General features: G+C 39.8%; 1 protein-coding gene across 1 annotated transcript in view; it reads right to left on the reverse strand.

The window, feature by feature from the left end:
• Positions 1 to 5,057, reverse strand: part of Mylk4 (myosin light chain kinase family member 4) — a 70,098-nt gene extending 65,041 nt beyond the window's left edge. Inside the window, exon 1 of the mRNA XM_013349105.2 lies at positions 4,884 to 5,057. Within this exon, the coding sequence (XP_013204559.1) occupies positions 4,884 to 5,042 (159 nt within the window). The 5' untranslated portion in view covers positions 5,043 to 5,057. The remainder of the gene's footprint in view (positions 1 to 4,883) is intronic.
• Between the last annotated feature and the right edge of the window lie 11,889 nt (positions 5,058 to 16,946).

Genomic DNA, 16,946 nt, shown 5'->3' on the forward strand with positions numbered 1-16,946 from the left:
AACTTCTGATCCTCCTGCCTCTACCTCCTCAATGCTAGGGTTGCAGGCACAGAGTGGATCATCATGCCCAGTTTGTGTGGTGTTACTGCTCGAACTCAGGTTTCGCGCATGCTAAGAAAGCAAGCCACTGACTATAGTACATTCCCAGCTCTAAGACGGAGCTTACTAAAGGAGATGTTTCCAAGCAAATCATGGTTAGTATAAGTTCAGAAGCAATCCAATGCCTGGAATAAGTGCTATAAGTAAAATTCTGGAGGAGTGGCCCAGAAAGACATATTTTTATAAAAGGATCATCATACTCTAATCCCCCTCAGTTTATATACTTGGGACCAAACCTTCAGGAGAAATGACAGGAAAGGAGATCACACAGGAAGGTGGAGAAACCCAAGGGAGGTAAGCATAAATCATCTTGAGTATAAAATATAGAAATATGGCTTGGGGTATAGCATATCCTTGAGACTTTAGGTTGGGTCCTTGGCACCAAAAGTATGACTATAATCATTTAATTGAAAGTCAGCATTTGATTATATCAAAGTAATTATAATTATAGTTGTGAGAACTATTTAGCATATATAACTTTGTGGTATGTGCACAGTGGCTATAAAACTCATCACTCAGATCAACTGTTTGTATGTTCTACTTGATCTCCACGCATACGTTGAACAAGTTTAGATCTAGTGTATTTTGGTATGTGGTTTTCTGCTAAAGATATTTTATTCATCCATTTATTTGATTTTCATACATGCATGATCTTTCAAAGGAGTGTTATGCATGTCCTCAAGGGAGGGCTGGGGCAAGGGCATGGATAAGGAGCAAATGTATAATCTAGGCTTCACACTGGGCGTTTCAGAGAGGACAGCATAGTCTTGACCTGTGCGAAATCTTGTAGGGAGGACAATCATGCTGGTGGGGAGTCAGGTTGGAGATAACCCCAGAAGTGAGGGATACAGGGTGTTGGTGATGGCACAGCTTCTGTGCCCAGTGGAGGTTGAGACTGAGCTGAAGAATTCGAGAGCTCCTAAGGGTGGTATAAAGGAAGAAAAAGAAAAACGTCTGGGGGATGGGAAGTTGAGTTGTGGCCTCATTCTTAGGGTAGGTGACTGGCACTTCTGATCTATTGCCAGCTCCTTGCTTGGGGAGAGGCCTATACTACCCTCCAAAGTTTAATTTTGAGATATGGAATGGAAAAGAGGGAGAAAGTAGAAGAAAGCCCATGAATTGCCCCTGAAGTCATAACCCTCTTCACATTCAAGATACTGTAACAAGCGGGAAAAGGACATTAAAAAACACAACCAAATGGAAAATGAAGAAAAATTAAAGAAACAAAGTTACAATTATAAAATAATTAAATGTTTCAAGTGTAGAGTAGTAGACTATGAAGTATTTAATAATTCACTCACAAAAAAAAAAACTAGAGGAAGAGAAAGGTAGTTTAAAATGAACTCAGTGAAGGGAAAAATAAATGAAACAGAAAATTCTGGTTAAGAACCAGAAAGGAAAAAAGAACCTGAGTTTCACTGAACTATTTTAACAAATACAGGTTGTTAAATTTATATACAGCTTTCCCGCTCTTGGGACTGAGAGCAGATAAAGTTGCTTTTGGAAACCGTATATTCCAAGCTTCCAGAGCAAAGCCGTGTCCCCAGAGTGTCTGAAATCCAGTGAAAATTGCCTTTCAGTGCAGCCAGCAAATGTTTCTACCGTTAAAAGCCCTAATCTTCTCGGAAAGAGAACGGGAAGGGGAGAAGAGAGAGTACAGCAAGAAGGTTGACAAGTCTTTTTAATAGTCCTGGGAGAGAAGAGAGGGGTTTAGGGAAGATCTGCTGTAGCCCTGCGGAAGATGGAGACAGCCCCGGTAGCCCAGCTGTGTCCACACAGCCCAGCATCTGAGGCGGTTTCTCTACCTGCCAGCTGTAAGGCCTGCCGGCTATGCTGCGCCCTCAGGTTGGGCTTCAACAACCATAGAAAAAACTCTGGGCCTTTGACGCCTGCACCTGTCCATTCTACACATGGCCAGAGGAGGGCAGGGCTGCTGAGATCCCTGAACCCTTTTCCATTTATAAATAAAAAACCGAATGGGACATATGGCACTCCTTGTCACTGGTTCCTATCTTACGGTGTCAACTGCAGCATGGAGGCAGGAAAGGCCCTGCTACAAAATGTTTGCTTAGTTCCTTTAGGGTCTCTGTAGATTCGATCTTTCCCCCCAAACCTCAAAATATATAATCTCCAAGTTAGGTTTCTAGCTTTCTAGAACAGTTGGTAATCACAAAAGTAATTCTTCCTAAGGAAGTTTATAGTCCAGCTCACCTTTACCTCCACTTCAAGGCAATTAATTCCAAATTTTTTATCACACAACCTTGGCACGGTGGCACACACCTGTAACCTTAACACTCAGAAGGTAGAGCCAGGAGGATCAGAAATTCAAGATCATCCTAAGCTATACACGAGTTCAAGCACTTGCTGGTCTACACAAAGCCCTCTCTCTTAAAAAATTTCCAAACAACAATAGCAACAAAATGACTTCACAGAATTATGAGAATGAGTGTACTTGAGAAATAATCAAAGCCATATAAACTGTTCGTTGATTTCTGTTGTGCAAAGCGGTGAAAGATGTTTTCTTGGTTCCTTCAGAAATTCCTGAGGAGAAAATAAATTCTGTTCGTGTGTGTTAATTATAGTCCTTACAAGGGTGCCTTTCATAGCTCATATTCTGCCTATGACGATTTCTTCTTCTGTATCTAAGTAGCTGGATGGTCGCACACACCTAGATAGTTCCAGCTATCTGTGAGGCTGTGGCCCAAGGATGCCTTCAATCCGGGAGTTTAGGGCCATGAGTTCTACTATATTAGCGCTCCTATCACCCCAAATCTAGGCCATACACATTGCGAAACAACCTTACAATTTCATTTGCAAAAGGAAATTCTTTAAGATAAGAAAAAATAAGAATACCAGCTCATTTTTATTATGTGTCTGAGGGAGAGGCTGTGTCCACTGGAGTGCTGTGTGTACTGAGGTCCGAGGTCTCTGGTGGCTGGGGTCACAGACTGTTATGAGGGCTCTCTTGTGGGGGCTGAGAACCAGCCTCATGCCCTTCTCACAGTCACTGCGTGCTCTTCGCCATCTCTCTAGCCCCTAGAACGTTTACTTGATTTTTACATTTTGTTTAACCTTTAAACCTGTTGGAAATCAATACTTTAAAGTTTTTTCCTACTTATTATGTGTGTGAGAGCGACGGGGTATAACGCATGAGCCACTGCATGTGTGTGGAGGTTTGAAGACAGTTCTGTGGGATCAGTTCTTCCGTTCACCTTCATGTGGGTTCCTGGATTCTGATTCAGGCTACCAGGCTTGTGTGGTCAGCACCTTTACCCATTCAGCTACCTCTAGCTCACATCTTTTGAACTTAGAAATCCCCAGAATCATATATGACATTGTGAAGACACCTAGACGCCCATGTCATGTCTTAATGTTTTTCCCAACCCCTCATACACACACACACACACACACACACCCCACACACACACACACAAACACACACTATCGATTTTCACTACTTAACAAACTTACCAACTATTGTGTCTCTCTATCTTGAAATTCTTTTCTACAGTATAGTCGATGATATGCCTTTACTTTAGTGGGGGTCCCTGGCAAGGTGTGGTGGGGTATGGGGTGGAGGTGTCCCCTCATGTCCCCTCAGTATTGTGGTGGCAGTGCGAGATACTCTCCCTTTCACTGCTGACACCCCCACTCCCACACACAGCCACATACCACACATGCTTTCCATGCTTTGGATATATTAACCAACTTACTCTCATTGTAGCATGAATGATAAAAACCCAGAGACAGAAATTGGAATTCAACCCGAAAACCAGAAAAGCAAAGCAGTCAAGCCACTAGAGAAGTCTTAACCTCTACCAAGGCTGGGTGACTGTAAACTAAGCAGCTAAGCCTTTCTCTCTTCTAATTTTATATTCCCTTTAGTGCTGAGATTAAAGGTATGTGACTCCCTAGCACTGAGATTAAAGATGTGAGCCACCACCACCTGGATTTGTTTCTGCATTGATCTTGTGTAGTCCAGGGTAACCTTGAACTCACAGAGATCCATCTGATTCTGCCTGCCAAATCCTGAGATTAAAGGTGTGTGTCACCATTGCCTGACCTCTTGTGACTTTAGCTTTGCCTCTGGTCTTCAGGCAAGATATATTTACCAAAATACAAATAATATACCACTATATTTAATAACACCTATCATCTTTTTTTATCAGATTAGGCCACTCTATGTATGAATTTGGTGCAGCTCAGAGCCCTCGTTCTGCGCAATGAGCACGGAGTTTCACCATCATGCCATCAGGAAGGACTGCTGTCCCTTCTCTGGAATTTGTTATCAATAGCTCTACCTCTCACAGAGCACTGCATCTTTGGAAAATTGAAAGCTGCACAGTTATCCCCTATAGTGCTTGCCTGAGTTTTCAGTCCAAACACATATTTTAAATGATCCTTCTGTAAGATGTGTTTCCACAGCATATTCATAAATATGCATGCATGTGTACATGTATATTTGATTGAGAGGGGTAATGATACCAAACCCGGGGTCTTTGGAATGCTATGCCCACCCTCTACCAGTTCTGGGAACTGTAGTTCCAGTTCCCAGAAACACACTTCAAAATTCTTCAGTCACTGCCGGTAAAATGAACACTCGAAGGCTTCTGAGCTGTCAACCCAACTCAAGAGCAGAGTTTACACACAATCCTCGGAGGAGAAGTGGGATGGAGATTTATCTGCCCTCAAGCCTCCCTTAGTTCTACACATAAATGACAACACTGAACTTGAAAGGGGTCACATAAAGAGCACTCCCCATGAGTTCAGGGAGAAATGATTACCTCATGGTGTCCAGCCTGCAGATCCAGCTCACTAGAATTCTCTTCCAGAAAACATTTCACCTTCTCCACCTCCTCCATGCACTGGAAAAAGGCCACTTTCTCCAGGGGGTTGCTGCTGTGGCAGGAGCTGATCCCCTCCAGCCTCTTCACCTTCAGCATGCTGGTGGTGAGTCTGAGCAGGCTGCTGTCAGCAATGGGGCTTTCATCTCCTCCTGTCTCTGATTTGTAGAGCAGCACACAGTCATGACTTTTCAGTACTCTTTTCTCTTGGCTATAAAGGAAGGAAACACGGAAAGCTCAGGTCACTTGTCCACTACCAACTTCCCAAATCAACAACGACGTTGGTGTTCACGGTGGAACTTTGTCCGTTGCTGGAACTTTTAAAGGAATTTTTTTTTTAATTTTTACATTTTCCCATAAAATCAAATAGTAAGAAGCACCTTCCCAGGTGACTATGTACAGCACTCACTGCATTAAACAAGACATACAGGGAGAGGAAGTAAGACGTTCATCCCAGTTATGCTTATGCGGCATGCTTCAAGTGGGTTATTCAAAGAAACCACAGACCTTTGTACACACAGGATTGTTGGGAAAATCCTTTTGTAAAGGAAAGTTTATATCCATTTATATTAAAAAGTAACAAATGAACATAGCACTATTTCTGACATATCACCCCTTTCTAGAATCCAGGAAAGATTCAGTCACCCACAGGAAGATGAGACAGAGGACCTGACACCTGCCCTGCAGAGACGATTGCATTTGCATCCTTGATGTCTGGTCACCCCTCCTTCGACCTTTCAGGGGCTTCTCTCTTCCTTTCACCCCAGAAGTCCAAACTCCTGCCCCTCCAGGCTCTCAGCACAGCCTGCTATGTCGGCCTGCTTTGAGTTCCACACTCCCATACTGTGAACATGTGTTTCTTCTAGGTATCTATTCATTGTCAGGTTTTTTTTTCTTCACAGACTAAAATTAACCAAGCTGTGGGAGATGAGGGGCAAACTTAAAACTCCACTGCCATATCAAATGACTGGTTAAAACACAGTTTGACAACTGGGGTATTTGCCTGGTATTGCAAGTCTTGCTCCTCACAGTCCTGTAGGACAGGCTGGTCCAGGAAGAGGGCCTTTTTTTCTCTTCCTCTGAAATTGGGCCTCCTTTTGGGGTGGTGTCTCCACCGCAGCAATTATCTGCCTGCACCCCTCTCTTTAAATTATTCAGTACTGGGGATTAAACTCAATACCCCACACGTGTTAGGCAAGCATCCCTACCTCTGAGCCACCCCCCAAGTCCTTCTGCCTACATCGTAAGGCATTTCGTATTGATTGTGCAAAAAGTAAAAAATCCATTTCATATGAAGAACGTAGCCCATCACTTTCATTGCACCTTTACTGACAGCTGAGCGCCGAGCTAAGCTTTGCACGATCTCTCGGAAATGCTCTCTATGCAAATTGGGTAATGCACACACTACAAAACAGCATTTAATTCTAGACACACAAATGCATCTGTATACTCGCATATCACTTGGCCACTCAGGGAAAGAATGATGAAGGAAGATCTGAATTTGTGCTTTCCGTGGCTAGTCCCCGAGGCCTCCTGCTGGAAATGCTCTGAAATTTGCTTCATTGTCTCTATACTTCACAGTCCTTTCTAATTCCGCCAATGAAATGTCAACCTTTCCTTTCTACAACTCATAGAGTAAAACAATCTACTAGAGTTACAAGGTGCTTTCTATTCAATGCTCTGTAAAATCATACATATTACCTAAAGAACTTAGATTTCAAGAAGATTCAAATGCAGACAACATCAACTAGAACTCTACACATACATTATAGACCATCATTACTAGTTGTAAACTTCTCTGAAAAAAAATACTAAAATAAGAAGACAGATGCTTGTCTATTTAATGGTGAGCTATTGATAAGGTATAATGTTGAGCTGCAGGCATTACTGAAAGCCATAATAATTAACATATTAAGACAAGTCAGGGTTTAACCCATAATCATTCCATAAAGAATTACTAAGCATTGACTGCGCCTGAAGTTTGGAACAATTTGTTATCTATAGAGACATAGAGAGAAAAAGGAGATTGGAGAGGTTGTAACAATAAACAAAAGTGATTACCATCTGTAGGAGGACATCCTGGAGTTTGAACCACTTCGCCAGGAGAATATTCTTTCTGGCAGATAACAGGAAATCTGCAGAATTCAAATCGACTGCAGAACTCTCTGGTAAGAGACTTCACTCTCAGTGGGCAGAAGTCGCCTGGAAAGACGTGTCTACCACCAGAGGAAGTGGCTTGTCTCAAATGCCACCGCGAGCCCCTGTTTAAACTAATAGGCTCCTTGATCTCATGTTGCTCAGCTGTTGCTTCCTCAGTCAGACGGGGAAGAATATTAATTTTAGATGCCAGGCCTTTCAAAGCCGATGGCTCCATTTCAAAGGTCAGGTAGGGAGAGGATGAACTGAGAACGCTGGATGAAATATCACCTTAGTGCCCTCGTAATTACAGGGCTGGATTTGTGCTTGGTGGTCTCATACTCCTCTCCGACCTGATTTCAGCTACCAGGATGCCAGGTATGGGAGCCCCCAGTGACATGCACATTTGTTGTGATGATTATGCAGAGATGCAGATGTAGCATGACGCCTTATGAATGCATTTAGCATGCATTGTTTAACTTACTCAATCCTTTGTATTTCAAGGGTCTCCAACTCTCCCTAGTCTAGGGGGAAGGTCAAAGGCACACACATCCAGGTAGGAACAAAGAAGAGAAGTGGTCTACTATTCCTAGATTTATTTACTTGATAAAAAAAAAAAAAACTTACGTTGCCAACAAACTAAAACTGACACTATAGACAGCTCTCTAATTCTTCATGACCCAGACAGTTGTCACCCCTAGTCCAGCCCTTGCTATGCCCTCTGTGCTCCGTTGCCACTGCAGCCTCCGGCACCATTGCTTCTTTTTCTTTTTCTTTTTTTTTCCCTCTTTTAAAATTTAGATCAATGTTTTCCAGTCAAGACAAAAATGGGTCTTTCCCATTATAAGAGGCATTTGAAGGATTCTAGCAGAATTTTATTTGAGAAGCAGAACTTTGCTGTTTTTCTAGGATTCCAAAACATAGCTCTTCAGAAAAAAAGATACATTATTCAATAAAGTCTTCTCAAAATGCTGAACCGATTTCAGGTTACCAACTTTTGTAGGTATGATTGAACTGCTGACAAAGGCAAATCCTTCTCAGATAAGGAAGATGTATGTAGCCACATCCTCCAGTTAAGCCATAAAAATGAAGTCAGAATATCTATTTCCTTGGCTTCTAGCCATAAGCATCAGAGAACCAGGGCCAGCAGATACACTACTATTAACAAAATCCAAAAGTTAATTTTCTTCCTTTGTCCCCTAAAATGTTTTTTTGGGGGGGGTCTAGAATCTCACACATACTTCGGTATTTCATTTGGAGTCAACAGGATTTATGATGGATTAGACACAGGGTATAAGGAAAGACAGTAGATGGGCTGATTTACAGATTTCTTCTGTGCACTCGAAGGACAAAGGTGATGTGAAATGAGATGGCCCTGGGGGGTGCAAATGTAAGGGGGAATCTGGAGCTCAGTTTTTGACAAGGTCATTAAACATTCAAGCTTAAGTCATAGAAATAGAGATCTACGGAAAGAATGTAGCTAACGATGCAAATTTGTACATGTGTATATTGTCATATATAACGTGAACGTGATAAGTATTTTATAGCAAGCTTTCTTTTGGGCCACCAGCTGGCTCCCAAATCATGACACAGAGACTTATTATTAGTTTTGAATGCTTTGTTTTATCTCTGATTTTAATCTGTTTCTCTTTATCTATGTTATGCCCTACTTTTCTGCTTCTTGTGTCTGGTTGATTGTCAGCTGTCTGGCTTCTGGCCACAGGCATGTCTCTCTTTTCCTCCCTCCTTCTCCTACCTGCCAGCCCTGCCTATCCCTCTCCTGCCTAGCTATTGGCTGTTTAGCTTTATATTAGAACAATCAGTTGCCTTAGGCAGGCAAGGTGAAACACATTTGATACATCTTTACATAGTTAAAGTAATTTCTGCAGCAGTATTGACTACTTAATCACTAGAGAGAATGCATTTGATTGTATCTACATATCCTAAATACTTTTTTAGTTAAATGAAAGAATTCCTGTTGTCTGTCTTATAAACTTTGGTGACAATGTTCACCGTAAGTTCAGATAAGTCATGCTGTTCGAGCTTGATGACTTGGAAGACAAGCCACATGGTACAATAGTTGACCACAAAAGTCTAGGTGGTATGTGCATCCTCGTAGTCCTTTATCAGGCCTCAGGCCCTGGAGTCCATAACCACTACATACTCCGAAAGCTTAAAGAGGCTCGTTATGCCTAAAAAGACTTCAGTATTTCCTTGACATTTTGGACTTATATGACTTTTAAAAAATAAAAACAGAAGCAAAATAGCCTTTCACAGAGCCAAGAAACCCTTGGTTATAATAACTGAGAACTCAGCACTAACTAGAATGTCTTTATCCACACCACCACTTCCCCCTCTATGTCACCGCCAAGTGCCAGGGAACGTCACTAAAGAGGAGGCATCGTAAGAACTGGAGGACACAGGGGAGTGCTGTGATCTGCTGTCTTCTGGACATCACACGGCTTCACGCTTATGAATTCACTGCAGCTGCCGTTACCTGCACAAGACCGACACATGAGCAAACCAGCCAAAAGGGTACCCTGTGCCTCATGCCTTGCTAGGAGGTGATGGCTGCTGGGGGAGGGAAAACCATTCTTTTTAGGGGGAAAGGAAGTTGGGAGGGGGATATGGAAATATATGAAATTCTCAAGAATGAAGAAGGACAGAATTTCTTGGTTTTTTTCTTTTAAGGCAACATTTGCACTACCCAAGGAAGAGATTGAAATCTCAAGAGCCACATGAACTGGCATCACTGACAGCTCTCCTTCTGCTTGGCATTTAAAGCAGACCAGGAAATGCCGATTGTTTCTGTTTATACACAGCTTTCTGAATGTCTCCAGAACAGCAAGGCTTCTACACACAAAAGTGGAGCAATTGTCGTGGACATTAAGATGCAGATGACGAAAGCTTCTTCGTTCTAATTGCCTGCCTAGCAATTACTTTTACACCTATCATAACGCTTTTAATCCCAGCATTCAGGAGGCAGAGGAAGGCGGATCTCTGTGAGTTTGAGACCAACCTGGTCTACAAAAGCTAGTTCCAGGACATGCTCCAAACTTACAGAGAAACCCTATCTCTAAAAAAAAAAAAAAAAAAAAAGACAGAAGATTTGCTAAAGGGCTTTTATCCAGAACATACAACAGATTGTTACAACTCACTTAAAAGTGGACAAAGGATTTGAAAAGACAGGCAGAAAATAAATATAGGAACATCAAGAATCAGTTATCAGGAAAATGAAAATTCAAATTACAAAAAAAATAACATTGCATCCACTAGGAAAGTGTTAATTTTAAAGAGATGGAGAAACAAACATAGCTAGGATGGGGAGAAAGGGAAGCTCTCATCAGACAGAAGATAGGAATGGAAAATGGCCCAGATGCTTTTGAAAGTGAAATATCAGTTTAAGCTGCTTCCCGTAAGTCTAGTACTACTGGTTACGTAGGGAAAAGCAATGAAAACACAAGAACATGCAACCCTTGCACATAAAAGCTGTCAGGTGCAGTGCACACAATAGCCACAATTAGAAACAAACCAAAGGTTTGGTGAGGGGAGACTACAAAGTGGTATGTCCATGCAAATGGAATACTAGTCAAAAGCAAAATATGCATGCTTGCTATAACACGAATGGACTAAAACATGGTGCTAAATGAAAAAAGTCAGAGACAAAGGACATATACTAAGGGATCATGTTTATATATATGGTTACACACACATACACACACACACACACACACACACACACACACACACACACATAAAACCAGTCTGCAGGATTTAGCTGTAAATAGGATTTCACTGGATGGTGCTTGATAGTAATGATTACACAACTTACCCAATGTTTTAAAACACTGTTGAACTGTTTATGTGAATTCTATGACCTGCAAACTCTAATTTTGCTAAGAAAACTCAGTTTTAATATGATTCATAAAGTAATCTTGTGAAAAGAAGTGGGGGTGGGGTAGGGAGAAGTGCTACTGGGCAGCTTGGAGCTGATGGTTCCAAGTAACCAAGGCTGAGATCCAGGGAGGCATAAATTAAACCCTCAGTACTGGGTCACCTGGAGCTGAAGAAAGGAAAAGGATGCGTGGGAGAGAGTTAGAGTCTCGTAGTTTTCCTCTAGTACAAAATGCCATGTAACATGAGATTTTGTGATTAATAAAAAATGAGTGCTATATGAAGTTAGCTTCTGCCACTTATTATCTCCCCGGAGATAGGATACTTTCAGCCAAGAGGGTAATGGTGTTACCAAATGTCCAGACTTGTTTACAGTCCATTTGATATTAGACCTTTAAATTTTCCAAGTGACAGTGAGTAAGTACCTAAATATTTTGTAACAAAAACCAAGGAGTCTGAAACTCCCAGGCAGGCTGTGGGCATGGTTCAGCGGTAGAGTTCTTGCCAGCATACATAACACCCTGCCACAGAAACAAAGAAACAAACTCATGTTTCTTAGGTATGTAATAAATTATCTGTGCTCCTTTTTCTTTTTAAAATGTGAAAACAAAAGAGCTGTTGCAGAACTACATAAAATATAAATGGGATCATATAAAGTTAATTTATTTTAAACAGATTAAAAACTGTTTTAGTGAATTGTTCCTATAGAGGTTGGGTTAGTTGTTCTTTTAATTATGTGCCATTTTTATTTATTTATTGCGGAATTCAAATACCTAGCACTGAGTGGATACGTTGTTTAGAAAACAGCACATGATATTTCCTTAGAAACAAAGTACATCATGCAACACTATTCATAAATAAATTGGCAAATAAGTTCCCAAAGTTTATATGACTTTTATACCATTTTGTTATATATCTTTGCTTCCTAACCTAAAACCAAACAAAGAAAAGCCTGGATGCTAAGGATGCAGCTCGGTAGGAAAATGCTCTAGGATGCATGAGGTCCTGGGTTTGGTTCCCACTGCAGTAAAAAAATGGATAAGTTTAAAATATTTTAAAGTTCAATCCTGAAGAGGCAATACAAGAAGAGTACAGTACATAGCTGTATACGATTTTCTTATCATCACCGAGTGTCAGTGTTTTCTATGTCTGCTGTTTCTGTCTCCGTTTCTGCAGCTGCGGTTTTTATGGGACTTCGTTCCTACCTGCAGAAGCATGTCTCCTCAGAAAGAAGACCTTTCTCACATAACAGGGCCCATCAATGATCCCATAGTGCATTTTCTGCAGTCTTTTTTAAAAATCCTCTTTTCTCTATTTAGGAAGCAGTCACTCCATTCTTTTTCCTTTTATTCCACATGAAATTATTACTTTTGAAAACTCCTGACAAATACAGCTTCATAAATGATCACAGCTTATATTGCCTGACTGTGTCTCATGGAACCAAGTTAGACACATGGCAAGAAAGTCAAAGAAATATTATAATTTTCTCAGGATATCCCAACAGGTGGCACACAGTGTTAACCTATGCTATCATTAGTTAGCAAAGGTAAAATTGATGATCTGATTAGGCGGTATCCACCAGATTTCTCTACTGTAAAATTATATTTTCAATGTCTAAATGATATGTAAATTAAGGAACTCCATGGGTATCCTGTGTTCTACCAGTTCACACCCAGGTCTTTAGTATCTATTCTTGATTGGATGGATTACAATGGTGCTTAGGGAACAGTGGGTTTCTGAGCCTACCATTTCTTCCACACTCATTAACTGATATTCTCTTACATCACAATGCTTCCATCCCAAACCGCATCTTTCCCTTTTAAGTGTCAGTATAAAGTCAGCCCAAACCAAACCAAACACACACACACACAAGGAGAGAAAAGGAAAAAGAAAAAAAAGGAAACACCTTACATTCTTCATTTTGATGCTCAAGCTGTTGCAAAAGCTACACTTTTGACACACCAATAATGTCTTGATTACTCTCTACTTCCTCTACATTTTTATTCTATTTCTGGAATTTTCCACTCCTTCAAGGAACGCTGGTTCTTTTTAAAGAAGAACGACCTTTCAAAAATCAAAACCAGTGCATGAAGATGTTCTAAAAAAAAAAAAAAAAACACGAAGCGCTGGGCATAGGGATGCTCCTTGCTACTGTGGTGTCATTGCTTCTGGTCATGACAATGAAAATGATTGTGTTCTATGTTATGTGCTAATTCACACGTATTTATAATTCCATTCCAATGCCGTAGGATTCCTTCTGCCTCATTCCACATCCCTCATATGTATTTCCCTTCTGTTGGTTCTTTAAGTCTAGGAAGGAAAGAAGAAAGCAAGATACTTGCTACAAGGTAAAATCCACACCACTGCGAGACTATCCGTTCTAAACAAGCGGAGGGCATCTAGGAGGCTGCTGCCCACTTATGAAACCCCCATTCTGTGGCATGAATCATCACTTGCTGGCTTTAGGAATTGGGAGAAGAGCATATTTATATTAGCAGGCTTAGAAATGCTTTTCTACCTTCTAAATTGGAAGAGGATTTCAGGAGCTAGAAGCAGCTTATGATAGCAACGAGGCATGAAATTACAGAAGCGCAAACCTCAAGTCATGCTCCCTCACCAAAGCTGGCGGGCTTCTCCCAGTGGGCAAGGCTCAGGGGAGAAATTTTCCACAAGGAAAAACCCTGAAGTAGGGGACACAGTAACGGCTGATGGGGAGACCTGTGAAAACCTCACCTACCACTGGGGTATGTTGTTTCTCTGAAAGGTAAAAGAAAACGGGGCAACTACAGAATAGTTCCGATTAAGTTGCTAGTGTTTATGGTTTATGTTCAAAAGTATTGAAGAATTTGAGTACACATTTTTGGTGGTCTGAAAGGATACATTGTAGCCAGTAGGAGACTGAAAGGCTCTGCCAAGCCAGTTCTCACCCAGAACAAATGCTCACTGTCAAGGAGCTGGACCAGTGGTGGGTGCTGCTACTCTCACTCACTTGGTAGGAAATGAAAACTCAGCTAAACATTATTAAAGGCACTTTGAGCACACCCTTGGAACATGTCAGAGTTTTATTTCAAAGGAGCAGATAATATTCTTGACAGTATCATAGTGTCTTTTTTATATTTAAAAATTAATTATGGAGTAAAGATGTAGCTCATGGGAAAGAGTATCTGCCTCTGGTATTCAATCTCCAGCACTACCAATAATAATGATAATAATAATACATTGCAATAAAACATTAAAATCAAATGTGAATATGAGAGTTGTTTAAATAGGATAGTATCTCCCCGAGAAAAAGTACCACCATTTCATTAGCCATATTTAACAATACAAGAATAAATATAGTGGTCAAGTCGGGAGAAAAATGAAAGAATCTAGAACAGTATTTGTGGTAGGTTCCGATTTTTTTGTTTGTTTTGTTTTGTTTGAGACAGGTCTCATTATGTCGCTCTGGCTGTCCTTGGACTCTCTATGTAGACCAGGCTGGCCTCAAACTCATAAACATCCCACCTGCCTCTGCCTCCCTAGTGCTGGGACAATTGTGACCAAATACATTTCGAATTTTTATGAATAAAAAGATACACTGTCAATAAATATTAAGTAAAGAATAATATATAGAGAAAAATAATAGAAAAATGTTAGACAAGATTGCTGCAACAAATATGACCTATCTGCTTTTCTAAAGTTACTCACTGGTCTGCAAGCATTGGTTTTCTTTTTAACATAAATGAAATTCCATTAAAATAAAACAAACTTGCCACAATAAAGAGACTAGCCTAGTGGGAACCCATGGCATTACAGGGAGTGAGCTGAGGTTTGAAGTTGAGATTCACTCACTGTGTAAATTCAGAGTGGCTGCGCGGCCATCCTAAGCTTTGGTTCTTCTCATCTACTAAATGAGAGTAGTACCATGTACCTCACAGAGATGAGGGGTAAGAAATGAGGTGAAAGTGGTTAATGTTTCAGAGGGACTTGACAGATGGTAACTTTTGCGATTATTATTGGTACTATTATTGCTATTAATATTACTAAATCCCCCAAACAAAAGATACCAGCTAAAAATTTAATCTAGATTTTAGAAGGCAAAATATTTCTGAGTATTTTAATTCATTATTCCACAGTACACCCATAAAATACTTTTTTTCCTTTCACTGGACTGTTACACAATACAAAAGAACTGTATGGATAGCTTAAGAAGGAGAAAGACCGTTCCTCAAACCACCACCAGGCCACACAGCCCTAAACCCCATTGTTTTACTTCCTCTCCAACCAACTTCCATGTTTTTAGATGATTGTTATGTTTTCATTATAGTTACTTCCATGTGTATTGTAAACATGTGACTTTATGACAGGTTAGGATTTGTGTGTAAATGGACCCATATTGTTTGAATTCTTTTGTATCTTTTTTCAATCAAATCATCTTTCTCTGGTTTATTATATTGTTATGTTGCTAGTTTTACTTATGTAACATTCCATTGTAAAACTATATAATTTATGCTTTATGTTTTATACTATTGATTGATTTGTAGATATTTTTAGTTTAAGGCTTCTACAAACACTACAGTGCATATAAATATAAGTACCAATATATTGACACTAGTGCCCCAGTGATGCTCTTAACACTTTTTGCTAATTTAGTGACCATGTAATAATTAGACATTTAAATTGTGTCTCTAATTACTAAGGTTGTACCTATATTATATATGCATATATATGCAATGTTTTACGTCAATTAAATGCACATGTAAGGATTTTAATCTCGTATCACTATTTAGAAATTTTCAAATATGTCTTAAATATTATGTTTGATATTTTACATTTTGTTTATAATATTTATAACTAAATTTGTATTGTGCTTGATATTATTGTATTTTATTTTCTAGGTACTTCATAATTTAAACTTCCCAAGTAGGACTTTTTTATGAATTAGAGTAGGCTCACTATTTTCATATGTTCATTCATCATCTCTTATGGAAAAGCCTATTTTTTTTCACTAAGTTTTAAGACCATCTCCTTCCTGTGGTAATAGCCGAATGTTTGGGGGCTGTCTTTTGACAGGCTCCCCCACCCACTGAGGATCTCCTAGCTACTGTAAGCACATTCAAAGTATTTTAGCATCTGCTTGTTAGTTTACACACACCTGTGGCGTATAGACTGGGATGGAATTGAATCTATAAATGAGTTTGGCAATAATTTACATCTTATACTAAAGGGTGTTAGGAACTGCAAATATGGAATATTACTTAATTTGTCATACTCCTTTATACTTTCTTTCAAGGATATTCTTCAATTTACCTCCTCTGAAGGAAAAATAAAACCCCTCTACATATCTTTCAACAGATTTATTCTTAGGTAATTCATATTTGTGATGCTACATGCTTTGTTTTCAGGCTTCTTTCTACCTGCGCCTATTTACAATATTGACTACTTTAAGCAGATAACTTATTAAACTGCTATCACTCAAAATAATTTTTCTATACCTAATTCTTTTGGTGTATACAACCCACAAATAAAGATGTCTCTCTTTTGTTACATTTCCCTATCCTCTTATTCCATAGTCTTTTTCTGACATCATGGCACTTCTAGTAAAACACGGAGTAGAAATAGTTTGACATTTATTATTTAAATCGTCTTCGGTGAAATGCAATATCATCAGCGTTTTTTGTTTCTGCCATTCCGTTTGGGATGGCGTGACATCTGTTGTGGTTTTAATTTGAGTTTAATTTTATATCTCTGTTTGGTTATTCAAATACCCTACTGTGGAACTTTTACTCATTTACAATGTAGTTATTTTGTCTTACTATTGTCGTGAGGTCTCTTTCCATATTCAGAACACAAATCTATTTCCTCTATTTCTTCCCAAAAAGAGTGTAGTTTCATTTTCCTAAAGTTCTCTCTCTCTCTCTCTCTCTCTCTCTCTCTCTCTCTCTCTCTCTATCTATCTATCTATCTCTCCTCTCTCTCTCTCTATCTATCTCT

This window comes from Microtus ochrogaster, chromosome 16 (assembly GCF_000317375.1).
Source record: "Microtus ochrogaster isolate Prairie Vole_2 chromosome 16, MicOch1.0, whole genome shotgun sequence".
NCBI classification, from domain to species: Eukaryota; Metazoa; Chordata; class Mammalia; order Rodentia; family Cricetidae; genus Microtus; species Microtus ochrogaster.